At 47.5% G+C, this 22,010-nt stretch overlaps 1 protein-coding gene across 1 annotated transcript in view; it reads right to left on the bottom strand.

Moving 5' to 3' along the window:
• The window catches only part of LOC137362381 (galectin-3-binding protein-like), a 71,722-nt gene extending 50,527 nt beyond the window's left edge, over positions 1-21,195 (bottom strand). Inside the window, exons 1-3 of the mRNA XM_068026791.1 lie at positions 20,994-21,195; positions 17,681-17,824; positions 12,445-12,636 (exon numbers count right to left, since the gene is read on the bottom strand). Coding sequence (XP_067882892.1) covers positions 12,445-12,636; positions 17,681-17,824; positions 20,994-21,195 — 538 coding nt within the window. The remainder of the gene's footprint in view (positions 1-12,444; positions 12,637-17,680; positions 17,825-20,993) is intronic.
• Positions 21,196-22,010: the final 815 nt, after the last annotated feature.

Below are 22,010 nucleotides of genomic sequence, written 5' to 3' on the forward strand. Positions count from 1 at the left end.
TCGTTCCTTTTTCATTTAACTAAGTTTAAACTTAAGATTAAAAATGGCAGGAGATCTCAGACCCGTATCATGCTCCTCTTGCTCAATGTGGGAGCTCAGGGACATGGCTGATGACCCTGACTCCTTCACGTGCAGGAAGTGTGTCCAGCTGCAGCTCTTGTTAGACCGCATGACGGCTCTCGAGCTGCGGATGGACTCACTTTGGAGCATGCGCGATGCTGAGGAGGTCGTGGATAGCACGTTTAGTGAATTGGTCACACCGCAGATTAGGATTGCTGAGGGAGAAAGGTGAGGGTGACCAAAAGGCAGAGAAAGAGCAGGAAGGCAGCGCAGGAGTCCCCTGCGGTCATCTCCCTCCAAAACAAGTATACCGTTTTGGATACTGTTGAGGGAGGTGGCTCACCAGGGGAAGGCAGCAGTAGCCAGGTCCATGGCACCGTGGCTGGCTCTGCTGTTCAGAAGGGCGGGAAAAAGAGTGGAAGGGCTATAGTCGTAGGGGATTCGATTGTAAGGGGAGTAGATAGGCGGTTCTGTGGTCGAAAACGAGACTCCCGAATGGTATGTTGCCTCCCAGGTGCACGGGTCAGGGACGTCTCAGATCGGCTGCAGAACATTCTAAAGGGGGAGGGTGAACAGCCAGTTGTCATTGTGCACATAGGCACCAATGATATAGGTAAAAAACGGGATGAGGTCCTACAAGCAGAGTTTAGGGAGTTAGGAGCCAAGTTAAAAAGTAGGACCTCAGAGGTAGTAATCTCAGGATTACTACCAGTGCCACGTGATAGTCAGAGTAAAAATGAAAGAATAGTCAGGATGAATGCATGGCTTGAGAGATGGTGCAGGAAGGAGGGGTTCAGATTTTTGGGACATTGGGACCGGTTCTGGGGGAGGTGGGACTATTACAAATTGGACGGTCTACACCTGGGCCGGACTGGAACCAATGTCCTTGGAGGTGCTTTTGCTAACGCTGTTGGGGAGGGTTTAAACTAATGTGGCAGGGGGATGGGAACCAATTGAGGTCAGTGGACAGTAAGGAGGTAGTAACTAAAGCCTGCAAGGAACTAGATAATGAAGTCAGTGTGACTAAGGGGAAGAGCAGGCAGGGAGCAGATGATGAATATAAAGGGACTGGTGGTCTGAGGTGCATTTGTTTTAATGCAAGAAGTGCAGTAGGTAAGGCAGATGAACTTAGGGCTTGGATTAGTACTTGGGAGTATGATGTTATTGCTATTACTGAGACTTGGTTGAGGGAAGGGCGTGATTGGCAACTATATATCCCAGGATATCGATGCTTCAGGCGGGATAGAGAGGGAGGTAAAAGGGGTGGAGGAGTTGCATTACTGGTCAAAGAGGATATCACAGCTGTGCTGAAGGAGGGCACTATGGAGGACTCGAGCTGTGAGGCAAAATGGACAGAACTCAGAAATAGGAAGGGTGCAGTAACAATGTTGGGGCTGTACTACAGGCCTCCCAACAGCGAGTGTGAGATAGAGGTACAAATATGTAAACAGATTATGGAAAGATGTAGGAGCAACAGGGTGGTGGTGATAGGAGATTTTAATTTTCCCAACATTGACTGGGATTTGCTTAGTGTTAGAGGTCCAGATGGAGCAGAATTTGTAAGGAGCATCCAGGAGGGTTTTCTAGAGCAGTATGTAAATAGTCCAACTCGGGAAGGGGCCATACTGGACCTGGTGTTGGGGAATGAGCCCGGCCAGGTGGTTGAAGTTTCAGTAGGGGACTACTTTGGGAATAGTGATCACAATTCCGTAAGCTTTAAAATACTCATGGACAAAGACGAGAGTGGTCCCAAAGGAAGAGTGCTAAATTGGGGGAAGGCCAACTATCCCAAAATTCAGCAGGAGCTGGGAAATGCAGATTGGGAGCAGCTGTTTGAAGGTAAATCCACATGTGATATGTGGGAGGCTTTTAAAGAGAGGTTGATTAGCGTGCAGGAGAGACATGTTCCTGTGAAAATGAGGGATAGAAATGGCAAGATTAGGGAACCATGGATGACAGGTGAAATTGTGAGACTAGCTAAGAGGAAAAAGGAAGCATACATAAGGTCTAGGCGGCTGAAGAAAGACGAAGCTTTGAAAGAATATCGGGAATGTAGGACCAATCTGAAACGAGGAATTAAGAGGGCTAAAAGGGGTTATGAAATATCTTTAGCAAACACGGTTAAGAAAAATCCCAAAGCCTTTTATTCATATATAAGGAGAAAGAGGGTAACTAGAGAAAGGATTGGCCCACTAAAGGACAAAGGAGGAAAGTTATGCTTGGACTCAGAGAAAATGGGTGAGATTCTAAACGAGTACTTTGCATCGGTATTCACCGAGGAGAGGGACATGACGGATATTGAGGTTAGGAACAGATGTTTGATTACTCTAGGTCAAGTCGGCATAAGGAGGGAGGAAGTGTTGGGTATTCTAAAGGGCATTAAGGTGGACAAGTCCCCAGGTCCGGATGGGATCTATCCCAGGTTACTGAGGGAAGCGAGAGAGGAAATAGCTGGGGCCTTAACAGATATCTTTGCAGCATCCTTAAACACGGGTGAGGTCCCGGAGGACTGGAGAATTGCTAATGTTGTCCCCTTGTTTAAGAAGGGTAGCAGGGATAATCCAGGTAATTATAGACCGGTGAGCCTGACGTCAGTGGTAGGGAAGCTGCTGGAGAAGATACTGAGGGATAGGATCTATTCCCATTTGGAAGAAAATGGGCTTATCAGTGATAGGCAACATGGTTTTGTGCAGGGAAGGTCATGTCTTACCAACTTAATAGAATTCTTTGAGGAAGTGACAAAGTTGATTGATGAGGGAAGGGCTGTCGATGTCATATACATGGACTTCAGTAAGGCGTTTGATAAGGTTCCCCATGGTAGGCTGATGGAGAAAGTGAAGGCGCATGGGGTCCAAGGTGTACTAGCTAGATGGATAAAGAACTGGCTGGGCAACAGGAGACAGAGAGTAGCAGTGGAAGGGAGTTTCTCAAAATGGAGATGTGTGACCAGTGGTGTTCCACAGGGATCCGTGCTGGGACCACTGTTGTTTGTGATATACATTAATGATTTGGAGGAAAGTATAGGTGGACTGATTAGCAAGTTTGCAGCCGACACTAAGATTGGTGGAGTAGCAGATAGTGAAGGGGACTGTCAGAGAATACAGCAGAATATAGATAGATTGGAGAGTTGGGCAGAGAAATGGCAGATGGAGTTCAATCAGGGCAAATGCGAGGTGATGCATTTTGGAAGATCCAATTCAAGAGTGAACTATACAGTAAATGGAAAAGTCCTGGGGAAAATTGATGTCCAGAGAGATTTGGGTGTTCAGGTCCACTGTTCCCTGAAGGTGGCAACGCAGGTAAATAGAGTGGTCAAGAAGGCATATGGCATGCTTTCCTTCATCGGACGGGGCATTGAGTACAAGAGTTGGCAGGTCATGTTACAGTTGTATAGGACTTTGGTTCGGCCACATTTGGAATACTGCGTGCAGTTCTGGTCGCCACATTACCAAAAGGATGTAGATGCTTTGGAGAGGATGCAGAGGAGGTTCACCAGGATGTTGCCTGGTATGGAGGGCGCTAGCTATGAAGAGAGGTTGAGTAGATTAGGATTATTTTCATTAGAAAGACGGAGGTTGAGGGGGGACCTGATTGAGGTGTACAAAATCATGAGAGGTATAGACAGGGTGGATAGCAAGAAGCTTTTTCCCAGAGTGGGGGTTTCAATTACTAGAGGACACGAGTTCAAAGTGAAAGGGGAAAAGTTTAGGGGGGATATGCGTGGAAAGTTCTTTACGCAGAGGGTGGTGGGCACCTGGAACGCATTGCCAGCGGAGGTGGTAGATGCGGGCACGATGGAGTCTTTTAAGATGTATCTAGACAGATACATGAATGGGCAGGAAGAAGAGAGATACAGAACCTTAGAAAATAGGCGACATGTTTAGAGAGAGGATCTGGATCGGCGCAGGCTTGGAGGGCCGAAGGGCCTGTTCCTGTGCTGTAATTATCTTTGTTCTTTGTCTCTATTAAGTCACCTCTCCTCCTCCTTCTCTCCAACGAAAACAACCTCAAGTCCCTCAGCCTTTCCTCGTAAGACCTTCCCTCCATACCAGGCAACATCCTAGTAAATCTCCTCTGCACCCTTTCCAAAGCTTCCACATCCTTCCTATAATGCGGTGACCAGAACTGCACGCAATACTCCAGGTGCGGTCTCACCAGAGTTTTGTACAGCTGCAGCATGACCTCGTGGCTCCGAAACTCGATCCCCCTACTAATAAAAGCTAACACACCATATGCCTTCTTAACAGCCCTATTAACCTGGGTAGCAACTTTCAGGGATTTATGTACCTGGACACCAAGATCTCTCTGTTCATCTACACTTCCAAGAATCTTCCCATTAGCCCAGTACTCTGCATTCCTGTTACTTCTTCCAAAGTGAATCACCTCACACTTCTCCGCATTAAACTCCATTTGCCATCTCTCAGCCCAGCTCTGCAGCCTATCTATGTCCCTCTGTACCCTACAACATCCTTCGGCACTATCCACAACTCCACCGACCTTAGTGTCATCTGCAAATTTCCTAACCCACCCTTCTACACCCTCTTCCAGGTCATTTATAAAAATGACAAACAGCAGTGGCCCCAAAACAGATCCTTGCGGTACACCACTAGTAACTAAACTCCAGGATGAACATTTGCCATCAACCACCACCCTCTGTCTTCTTTCAGCTAGCCAATTTCTGATCCAAAGCTCTAAATCACCTTCAACCCCATACTTCCGTATTTTCTGCAATAGCCTACCGTGGGGAACCTTATCAAACGCCTTACTGAAATCCATATACTTTTGTACTTAGATGCAGAACAATGAGGAGACCCAACAAGGCTACTCACAGCATTTAAAAGGGTCTGTAGGGATAAGCCAGGATGGACAACCTTCGCCACACATGGTGTGGATGTAGGGGAATCCGTTCCTTTACAACAGCATCCTGACCTCTCAAGTCCAGATAAACAGGCCCAGGGAAAATCAGAAATCCAATACATGCTGGAAAACAACTTAATTGAACCTAGTCAAAGCATCTGGAGTTCACCAATAGTGTTAGTGCCTAATCCTGATGGGTCAACTTGACTACAGAAAAGTCAATGCAGTAACAAAGGCAATTCTACCCAATTCCTTGTTTCGAAGACTGTATTGACAGAGTGGGCAGCACCAAGTGCCTTACAGACATAAATTTGTTGAAGGGATACTGTCCTTTGACACCCCATGATAAGGAAGAATCAGTTCAGAATCACAGAATAATACAGTGCAGAAGAGGCCCTTCGGCCCATCGAGTCTGCACCGATGCATTAAAGACACCTGATCTGTCTACCTAATCCCATTTGCCAGCACTTGGCCCATAGCCTTGAATGTTCTGACGTGCCAAGTGCTCATCTAGGTACTTTTTAAAGGATGTGAGGCAACCCGCCTCAACCACACTCCCAGGCAGGGCATTCCAGAATGTCACCACCCTCTGGGTAAAAAAGGTCTTCCTCAAATCCCCCTTAAACCTCCCGCCCCTCACCTTAAACCTGTGACCCCTCGTAACTGACCCTTCAACTAAGGGGAACAGCTGCTCCCTATCCACCCTGTCCATGCCCCTCATAATCTTGTACACCTCGATCAGGTCACCCCTCAGTCTTCCCTGCTCCAGCGAAAACAACCCAAGCCTATCCAACCTCTCTTCATAGCTTAAATGTTCCATCCCAGGCAACATCCTGGTGAATCGCCTCTGCACCCCCTCCGATGCAATCACATCCTTCCTATAATGTGGCGACCAGAATTGCACACAGTACTCCAGCTGTGGCCTTACCAAAGTTCTGTACAACTTCAACATGACCTCCCTGCTTTTGTAATCTATGCCTCGATTGATAAAGGCAAGTGTCCCATATGTCTTTTTCACCACCCTATTAACCTGCCCTTCTGCCTTCAGAGATCTATGGACAAACACGCCAAGGTCCCTTTGTTCCTCAGAACTTCCCAGTTTGTGGTCGACTGGACAGGGTTTTTCAGTTTGAAGTGATACCACACAGGTTAATGAATACTTGAGAAATCTCTCAAGTTCAGAGAACCCAGTGTTGCAAACTGTGCAGTTTACCTTGCTGAGGTGCTGGTCTATTGGGACACTTGGAAGGAAAACAAAAAACAACTGAGAGACGATGTTTGGAAGGTTACAGTTGGCTGAATGGGACAATCTTTGTAAAAAAATTAAAACCGAAATGCCGGAATATTTCTGTGGAGTTTACTGTTACAACCTGATCACCTGAAAATTTTACACATTTCAGGAAAAAACAATGTTATCGCCGATGCTTTGTCATGAGTTTAATCTTGTTGAATTACATGAGTAACAATGGTACAAAAAAATTGTGTTAAATATTAGTGGCGTGAATGAGGACATGAATGCAAAAATATGTTTAAAATGTTTTTTTTCAATTTTCCGCAAAGGGCGGAGATAAAAGTGTTTTCTTTTTTAAAAAAAACTAGGAGGTCTGTGTGCCTTTAAGACTGAAAAAAAACTCTGGACAATAACTACAGAGGTTTAATGTTTGAAAAGTCCAGGCTGCAGGGCAATTTGTATCCAATCAACCAGAAACTTAAGAATCCTGTGGAAAAACTGTTAATTTGAGTTCTGCCGTGAAACAGGAGAGAGAGAGTACTGTGAGCTGGCTGCAACTGTGATTTGCTGAGAGGCCAGAGAAAAAGACTATTTTCACTGAAAATAAGCTCCATGCATTTCAAGGGAAAAAGTGCTACATTTAAGGTGAGGGTTTGACCTTCCTGAAGAGAGAGGAAGAGACCCAGAGAAAAGAGGAGTTGCTACACTCTGTGGACACACTGCTTTGGAGAAAGGAAGCCTATGTTTCGGGTGTGGCAGGTTGCTGTTGCCTCCATTCAAGAATTGCTGTCTGTAGAGTGAGTTCTGTAATTGCTGTGCTCTGTGGAGAAGGCTCCTTAAGTACTGTTGACTTTTGTATTTTTGAAAGTTCCTAAACTCTCAAGAAAGTTTCGACTGTTAGACTGCCACTTCAAAATTTAAATAGACCTGTTGCTATAAGAGTTGTGTGATGCCTGCTGCAAACGAGCTGCCTTGAACACTTACCCACCATAGACTATTCATTAAATTTACTTGGAGAGACAGTGAGTGGCATCTGACTATGCAACTCTGCGACACCTCACCGATCCAGAAAAAAACTACCAGAAGATACAACCCAGTTATTTTATTATCTCTAAGAAACTGTCATAAATTCAATAACCATTTCCCCCGGTTAACCGTTGTTAATTGAATATATGTGTGTGCATGAGGGTTAGGAAGATTAGGGAGTTAGAAAATCATTTCATACATATAAATTCATCTCATTATCATTTAAAACTTACTTTATTAATAAATAGTTAATTTTGTTGTTGAAAGAAAACTGATTTGGCATGCTTTATTCTGGAGAGAAATAAAGTGATTAATTTGGCTATTTTTCCGCTATTGGGAAACTTTACTAATATGCTGTACCTGTGGAGTAGTGGGACTGAATTAACAGTGCATTACTCCCGTCTCGGTCATAACAGCACTCCAACCATCACTGTAACACTGATATACCACATATCCCTCATTGTAACACTCCGATATATCCCACACCCCTCACTGCAACATTGATATATCCCACACCCCTGACTGTAACACTCTGGTTAACCCCACACCCCTGACTGCAACACTGATATATCCCACACCCCTCACTAACACTCAGACATGCCCCACTCTCCTCACTATAAAACTCTGATACACCCCACACCCCTCACTACAACACTGATATATCCCACACCCCTCATTGCAACAGTGATATATCCCACACCCCTCACTGCAACACTGATATATCCCACACCCCTCACTGCAACACTGATATATCCCACACCCCTCACTGCAACACTGATATATCTCACACCCCTCACTGCAACACTGATATATCCCACACCCCTCACTGCAACACTGATATATCTCACACCCCTCACTGCAACACTGATATATCTCACACCCCTCACTGCAACACTGATATATCTCACACCCCTCACTGCAACACTGATATATCCCACACCCCTCACTGTGACACTGATATATCCCACACCCCTCACTGGAACACTGATATGTCCCACATCCCTCACTGGAACACTGTTATGTCCCACACCCCTCACTGAAACACTGATATGTTCCACACCCCTCACTGTGACACTGATATGTCCCACACCCCTCACTGTGACACTGATATAACCCACACCCCTCACTGGAACACTGTTATGTCCCACGCCCCTCACTGGAACACTGTTATGTCCCACACCCCTCACTGAAACACTGATATGTTCCACACCCCTCACTGGAACACTGTTATGTCCCACACCCCTCACTGAAACACTGATATGTTCCACACCCCTCACTGTGACACTGTTATATCCCACACCCCTCACTGGAACACTGATATGTCCCACACCCCTCACTGAAACACTGTTATGTCCCACACCCCTCACTAGAACACTGTTATGTCCCACACCCCTCACTGAAACACTGATATGTCCCACACCCCTCACTGAAACACTGATATATCCCACACCCCTCACTGAAACACTGTTATGTCCCACACCCCTCACTGAAACACTGTTATGTCCCACACCCCTCACTGAAACACTGATATATCCCACACCCCTCACTGAAACACTGTTATGTCCCACACCCCTCACTGAAACACTGATATATCCCACACCCCTCACTGAAACACTGATATATCCCACACCCCTCACTGGAACACTGTTATGTCCCACACCCCTCACTGAAACACTGTTATGTCCCACACCCCTCACTGAAACACTGTTATGTCCCACACCCCTCACTGAAACACTGTTATGTCCCACACCCCTCACTGAAACACTGATATATCCCACACCCCTCACTGAAACACTGATATATCCCACACCCCTCACTGAAACACTGTTATGTCCCACACCCCTCACTGGAACACTGATATATCCCACACCCCTCACTGAAACACTGTTATGTCCCACACCCCTCACTGAAACACTGATATATCCCACACCCCTCACTGAAACACTGTTATGTCCCACACCCCTCACTGAAACACTGATATATCCCACACCCCTCACTGAAACACTGATATATCCCACACCCCTCACTGAAACACTGTTATGTCCCACACCCCTCACTGAAACACTGATATATCCCACACCCCTCACTGAAACACTGATATATCTCACACCCCTCACTGAAACACTGATATATCCCACACCCCTCACTGAAACACTGATATATCCCACACCCCTCACTGAAACACTGTTATGTCCCACACCCCTCACTGAAACACTGTTATGTCCCACACCCCTCACTGAAACACTGATATGTCCCACACCCCTCACTGAAACACTGTTATGTCCCACACCCCTCACTGAAACACTGATATATCCCACACCCCTCACTGAAACACTGTTATGTCCCACACCCCTCACTGAAACACTGTTATGTCCCACACCCCTCACTGAAACACTGATATATCCCACACCCCTCACTGAAACACTGATATATCTCACACCCCTCACTGAAACACTGATATATCCCACACCCCTCACTGAAACACTGATATATCCCACACCCCTCACTGAAACACTGTTATGTCCCACACCCCTCACTGAAACACTGTTATGTCCCACACCCCTCACTGAAACACTGATATGTCCCACACCCCTCACTGAAACACTGTTATGTCCCACACCCCTCACTGAAACACTGTTATATCCCACACCCCTCACTGAAACACTGTTATGTCCCACACCCCTCACTGGAACACTGTTATGTCCCACACCCCTCACTGAAACACTGTTATATCCCACACCCCTCACTGAAACACTGTTATGTCCCACACCCCTCACTGAAACACTGTTATATCCCACACCCCTCACTGAAACACTGTTATGTCCCACACCCCTCACTGGAACACTGATATGTCCCACACCCCTCACTGAAACACTGTTATATCCCACACCCCTCACTGAAACACTGTTATGTCCCACACCCCTCACTGAAACACTGTTATGTCCCACACCCCTCACTGAAACACTGTTATATCCCACACCCCTCACTGAAACACTGTTATGTCCCACACCCCTCACTGTGACACTGTTATATCCCACACCCCTCACTGAAACACTGTTATGTCCCACACCCCTCACTGAAACACTGTTATGTCCCACACCCCTCACTGAAACACTGATATATCCCACACCCCTCACTGTGACACTGATATGTTCCACACCCCTCACTGTGACACTGTTATGTCCCACACCCCTCACTGAAACACTGATATGTCCCACACCCCTCACTGGAACACTGTTATATCCCACACCCCTCACTGAAACACTGTTATGTCCCACACCCCTCACTGAAACACTGTTATGTCCCACACCCCTCACTGGAACACTGATATATCCCACACCCCTCACTGAAACACTGATATGTCCCACACCCCTCACTGGAACACTGTTATATCCCACACCCCTCACTGAAACACTGTTATGTCCCACACCCCTCACTGAAACACTGTTATGTCCCACACCCCTCACTGGAACACTGATATATCCCACACCCCTCACTGAAACACTGATATGTCCCACACCCCTCACTGGAACACTGTTATATCCCACACCCCTCACTGAAACACTGTTATGTCCCACACCCCTCACTGGAACACTGATATGTCCCACACCCCTCACTGGAACACTGATATATCCCACACCCCTCACTGAAACACTGTTATGTCCCACACCCCTCACTGGAACACTGATATATCCCACACCCCTCACTGAAACACTGTTATGTCCCACACCCCTCACTGGAACACTGATATATCCCACACCCCTCACTGAAACACTGATATATCCCACACCCCTCACTGAAACACTGTTATGTCCCACACCCCTCACTGGATAACTGATATGTCCCACACCCCTCACTGGAACACTGATATGTCCCACACCCCTCACTGGAACACTGATATGTCCCACACCCCTCACTGGAACACTGATATGTCCCACACCCCTCACTGGAACACTGATATGTCCCACACCCCTCACTGGAACACTGATATATCCCACACCCCTCACTGGAACACTGATATGTCCCACACCCCTCACTGAAACACTGATATGTCCCACACCCCTCACTGAAACACTGATATGTCCCACACCCCTCACTGGAACACTGATATATCCCACACCCCTCACTGAAACACTGATATGTCCCACACCCCTCACTGAAACACTGATATATCTCACACCCCTCACTGAAACACTGATATGTCCCACACCCCTCACTGGAACACTGATATATCCCACACCCCTCACTGAAACACTGATATGTCCCACACCCCTCACTGGAACACTGATATGTCCCACACCCCTCACTGAAACACTGATATGTCCCACACCCCTCACTGGAACACTGATATGTCCCACACCCCTCACTGAAACACTGATATGTCCCACACCCCTCACTGGAACACTGATATATCCCACACCCCTCACTGAAACACTGATATGTCCCACACCCCTCACTGGAACACTGATATATCCCACACCCCTCACTGAAACACTGATATATCCCACACCCCTCACTGGAACACTGATATGTCCCACACCCCTCACTGAAACACTGTTATATCCCACACCCCTCACTGAAACACTGATATGTCCCACACCCCTCACTGAAACACTGATATGTCCCACACCCCTCACTGAAACACTGTTATATCCCACACCCCTCACTGGAACACTGTTATGTTCCACACCCCTCACTGAAACACTGATATGTCCCACACCCCTCACTGGAACACTGTTATGTTCCACACCCCTCACTGAAACACTGATATGTTCCACACCCCTCACTGGAACACTGTTATGTTCCACACCCCTCACTGAAACACTGATATGTCCCACACCCCTCACTGGAACACTGTTATGTTCCACACCCCTCACTGTGACACTGTTATGTCCCACACCCCTCACTGAAACACTGATATGTCCCACACCCTCACTGAAACACTGTTATGTCCCACACCCCTCACTGAAACACTGTTATGTCCCACACCCCTCACTGGAACACTGATATGTCCCACACCCCTCACTGGAACACTGATATGTCCCACACCCCTCACTGAAACACTGTTATGTCCCACACCCCTCACTGAAACACTGATATGTTCCACACCCCTCACTGAAACACTGTTATGTCCCACACCCTCACTATAACTCTATGATGTACCCCATTCCCCGTATTTTCTGATTGAGCTCCTAGTTCCTGTTTTTCCTGCTCTGACTCTCAATGAATTCTCCTCTTCCTGTTTATTTAACTATTTTGCATTCACTAACCTGATCCAAAGACGCCTCCAATTGCAGCCTCTGTTGCATTGATGTATCCCAGACTGCGACAGACAACATGAGCATCAGCGATGTCCCAGTTATCATCACACACCGTTCCCCATTCACCGTTGTAATAAACTTCCACTCGACCCTCACTCGGCAGCCGACCCCCAGACAGCCTCAGCTCTCCATATTCCACCCCTGCAGAAAGAAAGACAGGATGTGAAGCTTCGCAGTCTCAGGAGCCTCTTGCCATTACTGGACCAGCCCCTGAGATGTGTGCTACTGTGCTGGGAAATCTGCTGAAGAGCGTAGCAATGAAAATTTGGTGAGAGTAGGAATTTATTGGTAAGTCATGGCAAAATAGCAAAGATAGAGTATTTGCGACACAAAATACAACCCAATTTTCTTTCATTTTTTGATTTGATCCATTAATGCCGCTATATTGTTTCAATAAATGTCCGCACATTAAGAGTAGCATTTTCTTACTTTAAAACTGCAAGTCATTGGGAGGTAACAGCTGACTGTCAATTAGCTCGAAGTGGAATCCTGACTAAGTATTAACTGTTGTAATTGGCTGTTGACTGACTTGTTGTAACTTGGGAGAGTTGCTGGACACAGCAGTGGGATCAGCTGCTGTATTGAGTAGCAGTGGGAATTTGGTGCAGGGTGGGAAGGTGATGCTCAGTAATTTAATGCAAAGGGGTAATGGAAATAGGTTTTGCTGCTCCTCTCTCTATTTTAACTGGGGCATCACTTCTATTTCCTCTGATGCAATTCAGTGAATATATAAATCAGGGGTGTCCAACCTTTTCATGTCGGGGTCGGGGTCGGGGGGGAGGGGGGGTCACATTTCAATTTTTGCCTGACATGGGAGGCCAGTGAGACAATTTCGGAAAGCTAAAGACATTGAAAAGTTATCTTACTATTAATCAAAACAACAACAAAGGTGCATTTTTGTGAACAGCTTTAAATGAGATTAATTTATTGACTTACTTTCTCATCACTATGTTGGACACTGATTTAGTGAGATGCCTGGCATTCTTTTGCATGCATAAGTGGTCAATGTTTGCCTCAACACTTGTCGTAGCGATGCGGAGTTTTCCGGATAGGTGTCCATTTGTCAGGTGTGATCTCGATCTCTCTCTCTATCTGTCTCTCCCACTCTCTCCCTGTGTTCCCTCCCTCTCTCTCTGACCCCCTCTCTCTCTCTGTCCCCCTCTCTCTCTCCCTCCGCGCCCCACCCTGTCTGCCCCCTCGCTCTCTCTGTGCCTCTCTCTGTCCCCCTCTATCGCTATTAGCCCCCTCTCTGTTTTCCGATCTCTTTCTCTCCTCCCCCCTCCCTTGTTCCTCTCTCTCTCTGTTCCCCCTCTCTCTCTCTCTCTCCCTCCCTCCCCCTCTCTCTCTCTGACTCCCTCTCTGTTCCACTCTCTCTCTCTCTGTTCCCCACTCTCTCTCTCTCTCTTCCCCCTCCCTCTCTCTCCCCCTCTGACTCCCTCTCTGTTCCTCTGTCTCTCTCTCTCTTTGACAGTTGCAGGGAGTGGGAGCACTCAGCACAGCAGTTTTGTGGTTTGTCAGTTTGCTTAAAAACATGGCGCTGTTAGTTTCATAGCTGCTGATGCAGGAACGGACATCGGACAGATTCGGAGTTTTCAGGGGGGGCTTTTAAAAGAAGTCAGAAAACCCAGAAACATGTCAAAGTTGGGAAGTGCATTCCTGTTTTGTCAGCTGTGAAACTGAGGGCTGGATTTTACATCGGGCAGACAGGAACTGGCCGCAGACATAAAAGTCAGTGGTGAACCCGCTTCCACCTGGCCTGGGGATCCGACCCACATTTTACGGGTCCTTGGGCTTTAACTGTTCCGAGGCAGGACTTCCATCCGCTTGAGGGAGAAAGTCCCGCCTCATTCAGCTGACGGCCAATCATCGGGCCAGCAGCTCTTAGTCCCAGCAGCACCACCAGGGGCAGTGGCCACTACTGGGACTGCAGCCCAGCCGAGGACATGGAGCCAGGAGTCCAGGTAAGTTAGGGTTGCCTCACCGGGCTAATCAGTCAGGCCCCGGCGAGGCAAGGATGGTCATTTGGGGGGAAGGGGGGGCATCTCGGGTTCCTGGGGGTGGTTGGGGAGACAGGGGAGGCCCTAAATTGGACACCGTGTTCTGTTTATAAAAGCAAAATACTGCGGATGCTGGAAATCTGAAATAAAAACAAGAAATGCTGGAAATACTCAGCAGGTCAGGCAGCAGCTGTGGAGAGAGAAGCAGAGTTAATGTTTCAGGTCAGTGACCCTTCTTCAGAACTGACAAATATTAGAAATGTGAAAGGTTTGAAGCAAGTAAAGCGGGGGTGGGGCAAGAGAAACAAAGGAGAAGGTGTAGATAGGACAAGGTCACAGAATAGCTGACCAGAAGGTCGTGGAGCAAAGGCAAACAATATGTTAATGGTGTGTTGAAAGACAAAGCATTAGTACAGATAGGGTGTTAATGGACTGAAGACTGAACAGCAGCAAGCACAAACATGAAAAAAACAGTGGGTAAGCAAACTGAACAAACTAAGATGAAATAAAATAAAATACACAGAAAAAAATATATAAATACAAAGGAAAAAGAAAAAAATAACTAAAAATAAAAGTAAAATGGGGGTCCTGTCATGCTCTGAAATTATTGAACTCAATGTTCAGTCCGGCAGGCTGTAGTGTGCCTAATCGGTAGATGAGATGCTGTTCCTCGAGCTTGCGTTGATGTTCACTGGAACACTGCAGCAATCCCAGGACAGAGATGAGAGCATGAGAGCAGGGGGGAGTGTTGAAATTGCAAGCAACTGGAAGCCCAGGGTCCTGCTTGTGGACTGAGCAGAGATGTTCCGCAAAGCGGTCACCCAGTCTGCGCTTGGTCTCCCCAATGTAGAGGAGACCACATTGTGAGCAGCAAATACAGTATACTACATTGAAAGAAGTACAAGTAAATCGCTGCTTCACCTGAAAGGAGTGTTTGGGGCCTGGGATAGTGAGGAGAGAGGAGGTAAATGGGCAGGTATTACACCTCCTGCGATTGCAGGGGAAGGTGCCCTGGGACGGGGACGAGGTGGTGGGGGTAATGGAGGAGTGGACCAGGGTGTCGCGGAGGGAACGATCCCTTCGGAATGCTGACAGGGGAAGGGAGGGGAAGATGCGTTTGGTAGTGGCATCATGCTGGAGGTGGCGGAAATGACGGAGGATGATCCTTTGGATATGGAGGCTGATGGAGTGGAAAGTGAGGACAAGGGGAACCCTGTCACGGTTCTGGGAGGGAGGGGAAGGGGTGAGTGTAGAGGTGCGGGGAATGGGCCGGACAAGGTTGAGGGCCCTGTCAAAGTGGGGGGGAGGGGATCCTCGGTTGAGGAAAAAGGAAGACATATCAGAAGCGCTGTCATGGAAGGTAGCATCATCAGAGCAGATGCGTCGGAGATGGAGAAAATGGGAGAATGGAATGGAGTCCTTACAGGAGGTAGGGTGTGAAGAAGTGTAGTCGAGGTAGCTTTGGGAGTCGGTGGGCTTATAATGGATATAAGTGGACAGCCTATCCCCAGAGATGGAGACAGAGAAGTCGAGGAAGGGAAGGGAAGTGTCAGAGATGGACCATGTAAAGGTGAGAGAAGGGTGGAAATTAGAAGCAAAGTTGATAATGTTTTCCAGTTCGGGGCGGGAGGAGGAAACGACACCGATACAGTCATCAATGTACCGGAAAAGGAGTTGGGGGAGGGGGCCTGAGTAGGAACGGAAAACAAGGAATGTTCGACATATCCCACAAAATGACAGGCACAACTAGGAACCATGCGGGTACCCATAGCAACACCTTTTACTTGAAGGAAGTGAGTGGAGTTGAAGGAGAAGTTGTTCAATGTGAGAACAAGTTCAGCCAGGCGGAGGAGGGTGGTGGTGGATGGGGACTGGTTGGGCCTCTGTTCAAGGAAGAAGCGGAGAGCCCTCAAACCGTCCTGGTGGGGGATGGAGGTGTAGAGCGATTGGACGTCCATAGTGAAGAGGAGGTGGTTAGGGCCAGGAAACTGGAAATTGTCAAAATGACATAGGGTGTCAGAAGAGTCACGGATGTAGGTGGGAAGAGACTGGACCAGCGGAGAAAAGATAGAGTCAAGATAGGAAGAAATAAGTTCAGTGGGGCAGGAGCAGGCTGACACAATGGGTCTGCCGGGATAGTCCCGTTTGTGGATTTTGGGAAAGAGGTAGAAGCGGGCTGTCCGGCGTTGTGGGACTATGAGGTTGGAAGCTGTAGAGGGAAGATCTCCAGAGGAGATGAGGTCAGTGACAGTCTTTTGGACGGTCGCTTGATGTTCGGTGGTGGGGTCATGGTCCAGAGGGAGGTAGGAGGAAGTGTCTGTGAGTTGGCGTTGAGCTTCTGCAAGGTAGAGGTCGGTACGCCATACGACAACAGCACCACCCTTGTCTGCAGGTTTAATGATAATGTCGGGGTTGGACCTGAGAGAACAGAGTGCCTCAAGTTCAGAGGGGGACAGGTTAGAGTGAGTGAGGGGGGCAGAGAAATTGAGACGGCCGATGTCTCGCCGATAGTTTTCAATGAAAAGATCAGGAGCGGGTAAGAGGCCAGAGGGAGGGGTCCAGGTAGAGGGAGAATGCTGGAGGCGGGTGAATGGGTCTGCTGGTCGGGGGGAGGACTCCTGCTCAAAGAAGTGAGCCCGGAGGCGGAGGCGACGGAAGAAGAACTCAATGTCATACCGAGCGTTAAATTCATTGAGGTGGGGGCGTAATGGGATAAAACTGAGACCTTCGCTGAGTACAGAACGCTCAGCATCAGAGAGGGGGAGGTCAGAGGGTATAGTGAATACACGGCAAGGGGTCAGATCAGAAGGGGTGGGGTCAGAGGGTATGTAGTGTTCTGTTTGTCCGGGTCCCCCCTCGGTGTGCTGAGAGGCCGTAAGGTTTCACTGGGCAGCCTTTCCTGTCTCCCGCACGCCCACTTGCCATGGGTAAAATCCCCACAGAGGCGGGCGAAGGTCCTTAAGTGGCCACTTAGGGGCTTTGATTGTCCTAGAGCGGGCAAGCCATTTCTCACTCCCCCCCCCCACCCCCCGGCAGGTTGGTAAGGCCTCCCGGAGCCTCCCGCTTAATTTTACGTCACCGACTCCCGCCACCATTCGGCTCGCTGGGGTGGCGTAAAATTCGGGCCAGGCAGGACAATGTATTTAAAAAGGCCAGTCTGCAAGAAGACGACAAAGGAAATTTCCCACCTCCAGTCAGGAACCTGGCGAGGATGAGGAATGTCTGGGTACACTTTACACCCATGGGCCAGATGGAAACCTTCGGCAGGCCAAACCCGAGCCTGCGGGCCGTATGGTGGACAACACTGATATAAATAATCTCACCAGAGGAAACTGTGAACCAGAGTCAACCCACAGAGAGGAGCATCAGAACCCCAGCAAATTAACAGCAATATTTTAGTAAGTAACCAATATGTTTTTGTGTGTTTTAAATATCTTTAATGGTTAGTGTTAAGCTAGAGTTAGTAAGGATTTAATATTAGTATGAGAGTAAGTCAAAGGAAAATGTGCTCAGTGATTAAACTCTAACTGCATTTAAAGGTATTAATAACTGATAGTCAAGTAATTAATTGCAGTCACTAATTGCTAATTTATTTACATCCGGCTAAATCCAACTATTTCATAAATTTTTATATTATTTGCTCACAGGATGTGGGCGTCACTGGCCAGGCCAGCATTTATTGCCCATCCCTAATTACCCTTGAGAATGTGGTGGTGAGCTGCCTTCTTGAACCGCTGCAGTCCATGTTGGGTAGGTACACCCACAGTGCTGTTAGGAAGGGAGTTCCAGGATTTTGACCCAGCGACAGTGAAGGAACGGCGATATAGTTCCAAGTCAGGATGGTGTGTGACTTGGAGGGGAACTTGCAGGTGGTGGTGTTCCCATGCATTTGCCGCCCTTGTCCTTCTAGTTGGGAGGTCGTGGGTTTGGAAGGTGCTGTCTAAGGAGCCTTGGTGCATTGCTGCAGTGCATCTTGTAGATGGTACACACTGCTGCCACTGTGCGTCGGTGGTGGAGGGAGTGAATGTTTGTAGATGGGGTGCCAATCAAGCGGGCTGCTTTGTCCTGGATGGTGTCGAGCTTCTTGAGTGTTGTTGGAGCTGCACCCATCCAGGCAAGTGGAGAGTATTCCATCACACTCCTGACTTGTGCCTTGTAGATGGCGGACAGGCTTTGGGGAGTCAGGAGGTGAGTTACTCGCCGCAGGAATCCTAGCCTCTGACCTGCTCTTGTAGCCACGGTATTTATATGGCTACTCCAGTTCAGTTTCTGGTCAATGGTAGCCCCTGGGATGTTGATAGTGGGGGATTCAGCGATGGTAATGCCGTTGAATGTCAAGGGGAGATGGTTAGATTCTCTCTTGTTGGAGATGGTCATTGCCTGGCACTTGTGTGGTGCGAATGTTACTTGCCACTTATCAGCACAAGCCTGGATATTGTCCAGGTCTTGCTGCATTTCTACACGGACTGCTTCAGTATCTGAGGAGTCACGAATGGTGCTGAACATTGTGCAATCATCAGCAAACATCCCCACTTCTGACCTTATGATTGAAGGAAGGGCATTGATGAAGCAGCTGAAGATGGTTGGGCCTAGGACACTACCCTGAGGTACTCCTGCAGTGACGTCCTGGAGCTCAGATGATTGACCTCCAACAATCACCACCATCTTCCTTTGCACTAGGTATGACTCCAGCCAGCAGAGAGTTTTCCCTCTGATTCCCACTGACTCCATAGAACCCTAGAAACATTATGGCACGGGAGGAGGCCATTCAGTCCATCGTGTCTGTGCCAGCAGAAAAATAGCCGCTCAATCTAATTCCACCTTCCAGCACCTGGTCCATAGCCTTGCCGGTTACAGCACTTCAGGTACATGTCCAGGTACCTTTTAAAAGAATTGAGAGTTTCTGCCTCCACCACCGATCCTGGCAGTGAATTCCAGACACTCACCACCCTCTGGGTGAAAAACGTTTTCCTCAGAGTGGGGGATTCAATTACTAGGGGACACGAGTTCAAAGTGAGAGGGGAAAAGTTTAGGGGGGATATGCGTGGAAAGTTCTTTACGCAGAGGGTGGTGGGTGCCTGGAACGCGTTGCCAGCGGAGGTGGTAGACGCGGGCACGATAGCGTCTTTTAAGATGTATCTAGACAGATACATGAATGGGCAGGAAGCAAAGAGATACAGACCCTTAGAAAATAGGCGACATGTTTAGATAGAGGATCTGGATCGGCGCAGGCTTGGAGGGCCGAAGGGCCTGTTCCTGTGCTGTAATTTTCTTTGTTCTTTGTTCATGACCCCTCTAATCCTTCTAACAATCACCTTAAATCTATGCCCCCTGGTAATTGACCTCTCTGCTAGGGGAAACAGGTTCTTCCTATCTAATCTATCTTTGCCCCTCATAATTTTGTATACCTCAATCATGTCCCCCCTCAGCCTTCTCTGCTCTAAGGAAAAAAACCCTAGCCTTTTCAGTCTCTCTTCATAGCTGAAATACTCCAGCCCAGGCAACATCCTGGTGAATCTCCTCTGCACCCTCTCCAGTGCAATCACATCCTTCCTATAGTGTGGTGCCCAGAACTGTACGCAATACTCCAGCTGTGGCCTAACCAGTATTTTATACAGTTCCAGCATCACATCCCTGCTCTTATATTCTATACCTCAGCCAATAAAGGAAAGCATTCCATATGCCTTCTTCACCACTCTATCTACCTGTCCTGCCACCATCAGGACCTGTGGACATGCACTCCAAGGTCTCTCACTTCTTCTACCCCTCTCAATATCCTCCTGTTTATTGTGTATTCCCTCACTTTATTTGCCCTCCCCAAATGCATTACCTCATACTTCTCTGGATTGAATTCCATTTGACACTTTTCCCCCCACTCAGCCAAACCATTGATATCATTCTGGAGTCTACAGCTATCCTCTTCACTATCAACTACATGGTGAAATTTTGTGTCATCTACAAATTTCCCAATCATGCCTCCCACATTGAAGTCCAAATCATTAATATATACCACAATCTGCAGGGGACCCAACACTGAGCCCTGTGGAATGCCACTGGAAACCACTTTCCATTCACAAAAACATCCGTCGACTACTATCCTTTGTTTCCTGGCCCTGAGCCAATTCTGGATCCAGCCTGCCACATTCCCCTGTATCCTATGGGCTTTCATTTTACTGACCAGTCTGCCATGTGGGACCTTGTTAAATGCCTTACTAAAATCAACACAGACCACATCCACTGAACTACCCTCATCAATCCTCCTTGTTACTTCCTCAAAGAATTCAATTAAATTAGTAAGACATGACCCTCCCCTAACAAATCCACGCTGAATATCCCTGATTAATCCCTGCTTTTCTCAGTGACAGTTTATCCTGTCCCTCAGAATTGATTCCAACAATTTACCCACCACCGAGGTCAGACTGACCGGCCTATAATTATTTGGCCTATAATTATTTGGCCTATAATTATTTGGCCTATAATTATTTGGCCTATCCCTTGCACCCGCTTTAAACAATGGTATAACCCTCACAGAACTCCAATCGTCTGTCATCTCGCCTGTATCCAGTGAGGATTTGAAGATGATCCTCAGCGCATCCACTATTTCCTCCCGGGCTTCCTTTAACAACCTGGGATGCCATACAACCAGACCTGCCGATTTATCTACTTTCAAGGATGTCAGACCCTCTGGTACTTCCTCTCTCATTATGCTTATCATATCTAATATTTCACACTGCTCCTCTTTAACCACAATGTCGACATCAACCCTCTCCTTTGTGAAGACTGTCATAGAGAGATACACGAGGGTCAATTTATAATGGCCAATTAACCTATCAACCTGCAAGTCTTTGGCTGTGGGAAGAAACGGGAGCACCCGGAGGAAACCCACGCAGACACAGGGAGAACTTGCAAACTCCACACAGGCAGTACCCAGAACTGAACCTGGGTCGCTTGAGCTGTGAGGCTGCGGTGCTAACCACTGCGACACTGTGCCACCCTAATTTTCAATTCATTTTCCATGTTCCAGAAAGATCCCAGTGACAACCACATGTGTCTAGTGACAGCCATCTCCATGTACCCAGATACCAGACTGAAAGACATCCGGAACATTTCATATCTTATTGTTTTTTTACTTCAAGAATTAACAAGTACTTTGAGTGAAGTGATTTCTCCTCATCTCAGTCCAAAATGATTGGCCCCTTACCCTTATTGTATCTAATATTTTACACTTCTCTTTAACTACAATGTCTACATCAACCCTCTCCTTTGTGAAGACAGAGACAAAAAATTCATTAAGAATCCTACCCACATCATCTGCATCCACGTGTAAGTTCCCTTGTACATCTCTGATAGGCTTTAGTTATCCTCTTGCTCTTAATGTACTGATAAAACATCTTTGGGTTTTCCTTGATTTTACCTGCCAATAATTGTTCATGTCCTCTCTTTGCTTTTCTAATTTCCTTTTTTACTTCACCCCTGCACTTTCTATACTCCTTTAGGCTTTCGAAGGTATTATGTTTT

This window comes from Heterodontus francisci, unplaced genomic scaffold, assembly GCF_036365525.1.
Source record: "Heterodontus francisci isolate sHetFra1 unplaced genomic scaffold, sHetFra1.hap1 HAP1_SCAFFOLD_480, whole genome shotgun sequence".
Lineage (NCBI taxonomy): Eukaryota > Metazoa > Chordata > Chondrichthyes > Heterodontiformes > Heterodontidae > Heterodontus > Heterodontus francisci.